The 1,950-nt window shown below is 55.9% G+C and overlaps 1 protein-coding gene across 1 annotated transcript in view; it reads left to right on the top strand.

Moving 5' to 3' along the window:
- Nucleotides 1-936: 936 nt before the first annotated feature.
- nrtn (neurturin) overlaps nt 937-1,950 on the top strand; it is a 131,495-nt gene continuing 130,481 nt past the window's right edge. The window contains exon 1 of the mRNA XM_048613907.1: nt 937-1,019. Within this exon, the coding sequence (XP_048469864.1) occupies nt 937-1,019 (83 nt within the window). The remainder of the gene's footprint in view (nt 1,020-1,950) is intronic.

The following is a 1,950-nucleotide window of genomic DNA, read 5'->3' as shown; positions in this document are numbered from 1 at the left end:
GACTTCGAACTTTTATCTGAAGCTCTTCAATGACGGAAGCGGGTTCCCACTCAATCCCAGGTAAAAAACTACCCAGTGATCGGACAGGGGGGCAATGACAGCATTGGGGACAAATGAGCTGGCAATGACTGAGGGATGAGAATTCAGGAGGAGCACGGGTTTGGCTCACCTTAATCAGCTTGTTCTTGGATTTTCATTCTGTCCCCTCTGTGCCTTTATTTGCCGTGTTTTATTTCCCCGGCTGTTCCTTTCCATTCAGTATTAGGAAGACGGAGGGGCCGTGCTTGCTCTAAGTCTGCTGACAGCTGTGGTGAATGTATTAAACGGTTATTAGTAACCTGACACTTCATTCTGCAGGGAGGAGCCGCTGCAAACTCAGCCCTGAAGCCAGTGGAAGGGGGTTTGTTTTGGGGGGGTGGAGGAGGAGATGTGGATATCCAGGAGGAGGACAGCAATAGCAATCCGGACAGACACACATCCAGAGCTGAGTGTGTGAGTGAGAGCGTGTACCGTGGGCAGTCGGTTCAGTCCCACATCAGCAGGAAGGGAGCACAGAGCCCGGGACCTTAGGCTGGAAGGAGACCCTCAGTAAACTTCTTCCTGAAAGGCTGGGGTATTTTTTTTGGGAAGGGTGGGGGGCTCACACAGACAGAGGTGGAGCTGCTCCGGGAGATCCAGGGGAGGGGAGAAGGGGGTATTTTCTCCCGCTTGCAGCCCGGGTGAGACCTAGGGGCAATTAACATCTGCAAACAATAAGATTTTATTTTATAAAAGCCCCTTTCCCCACTACATAGACAGCAGAGAATAGATCAGATAGTGCCTCTGCGTGTGTGGCTCTGAAGGGCCAGGAGCTGGAACCAAGAAAGGGGGCTGAGCTGTAAGATTGAACAATTTTTCTGCTTCTGCCCCCTCCCCCTGGGCTGGTTCCTGCGGGCGATGGCAGCTCACCGGCCACCCGGCTTTAAGTTTAGTGCCCGGGGTCCCTGGCAGCTGTACCAAGACCAAGGGCTGCAGAGAAGGTCGGTCTGGGAGTGAGGGAATCTCTCTCTCTCTCTTCATGTCTTGGAGAAGCATTTCAACATCCTGAGCCATTCCGAGCCGGACTACAACATCACTGACAGGAGTGGGGCTGGAGAGACCGGGCTAAAAGGTAAGGTGGGCTCAGGGGTTTAGGGGGCAGTGCCCAACACTGTCAGGCGGGGAGGGGCAGTATCCAGATTGAGGAGGCAGAAAGCAGCAGGAGGGGGCAGTGCCCAAGTCGAGATGGGCAACTTTTTATTTTGGAAAATGTTTCCTGCGTGCATTCTCATTTCTGTTTTAACAACCGGGCTGTAAACCCCATCGGGACTGATATCTCCGGGCAATGTCTCCAGCTGTTCGCCTGGTTGTTTGGGTAGTGACCGGTTAGCTCAAGGTTACAGGCGGGGCTGAGGTGGGTGGAAGTACCTGGGGGCGTGTACTGCTCCCCCCCCCCCCCCCCCACCAATCCTGTCCGCCCCCAGCCCTCACTGCACTGCCTCCCCCCCTACTGCCCTGTCATTGCCCTGACGCCCTCCAATTGCCCTCTCGCTGCCCTGATCCCACCCTAACTGCCCTCTCACTGCCCTGTTACCCCTTAACTGCCCTCTATTGCCTGGATCCCCCTCTATCTGCCCTCTCACTGCCCTGATTCCCCTAACTGCCCTCCCACAGCTCTGACTCCCCCCTCAACTGCCCTCCCACTGCCCTGTTACCCCTCAACTGCCCTCTACTGCCCCAATTCCCCTCCATCTGCCCTCTCACTGCGCTGCTACCCTCTAACTGCCCTGACACCCCCCTAACTACCCTCTACTGCCCTGATCCCCCTCCATCTGCCCTCTCACTGCGCTGTTACCCTCTAACTGCCCAGACACCCCCCTAACTACCCTCTACTGCCCTGATCCCCCTCTATCTGCCCTCTCACTGCCCTGA

This window comes from Rhincodon typus, chromosome 29 (genome assembly GCF_021869965.1).
Source record: "Rhincodon typus isolate 14 chromosome 29, sRhiTyp1.1, whole genome shotgun sequence".
Lineage (NCBI taxonomy): Eukaryota > Metazoa > Chordata > Chondrichthyes > Orectolobiformes > Rhincodontidae > Rhincodon > Rhincodon typus.
The sequence above is the reverse complement of the archived record's forward strand: the minus strand, read 5'-3'. Positions and strand labels throughout refer to the sequence as shown.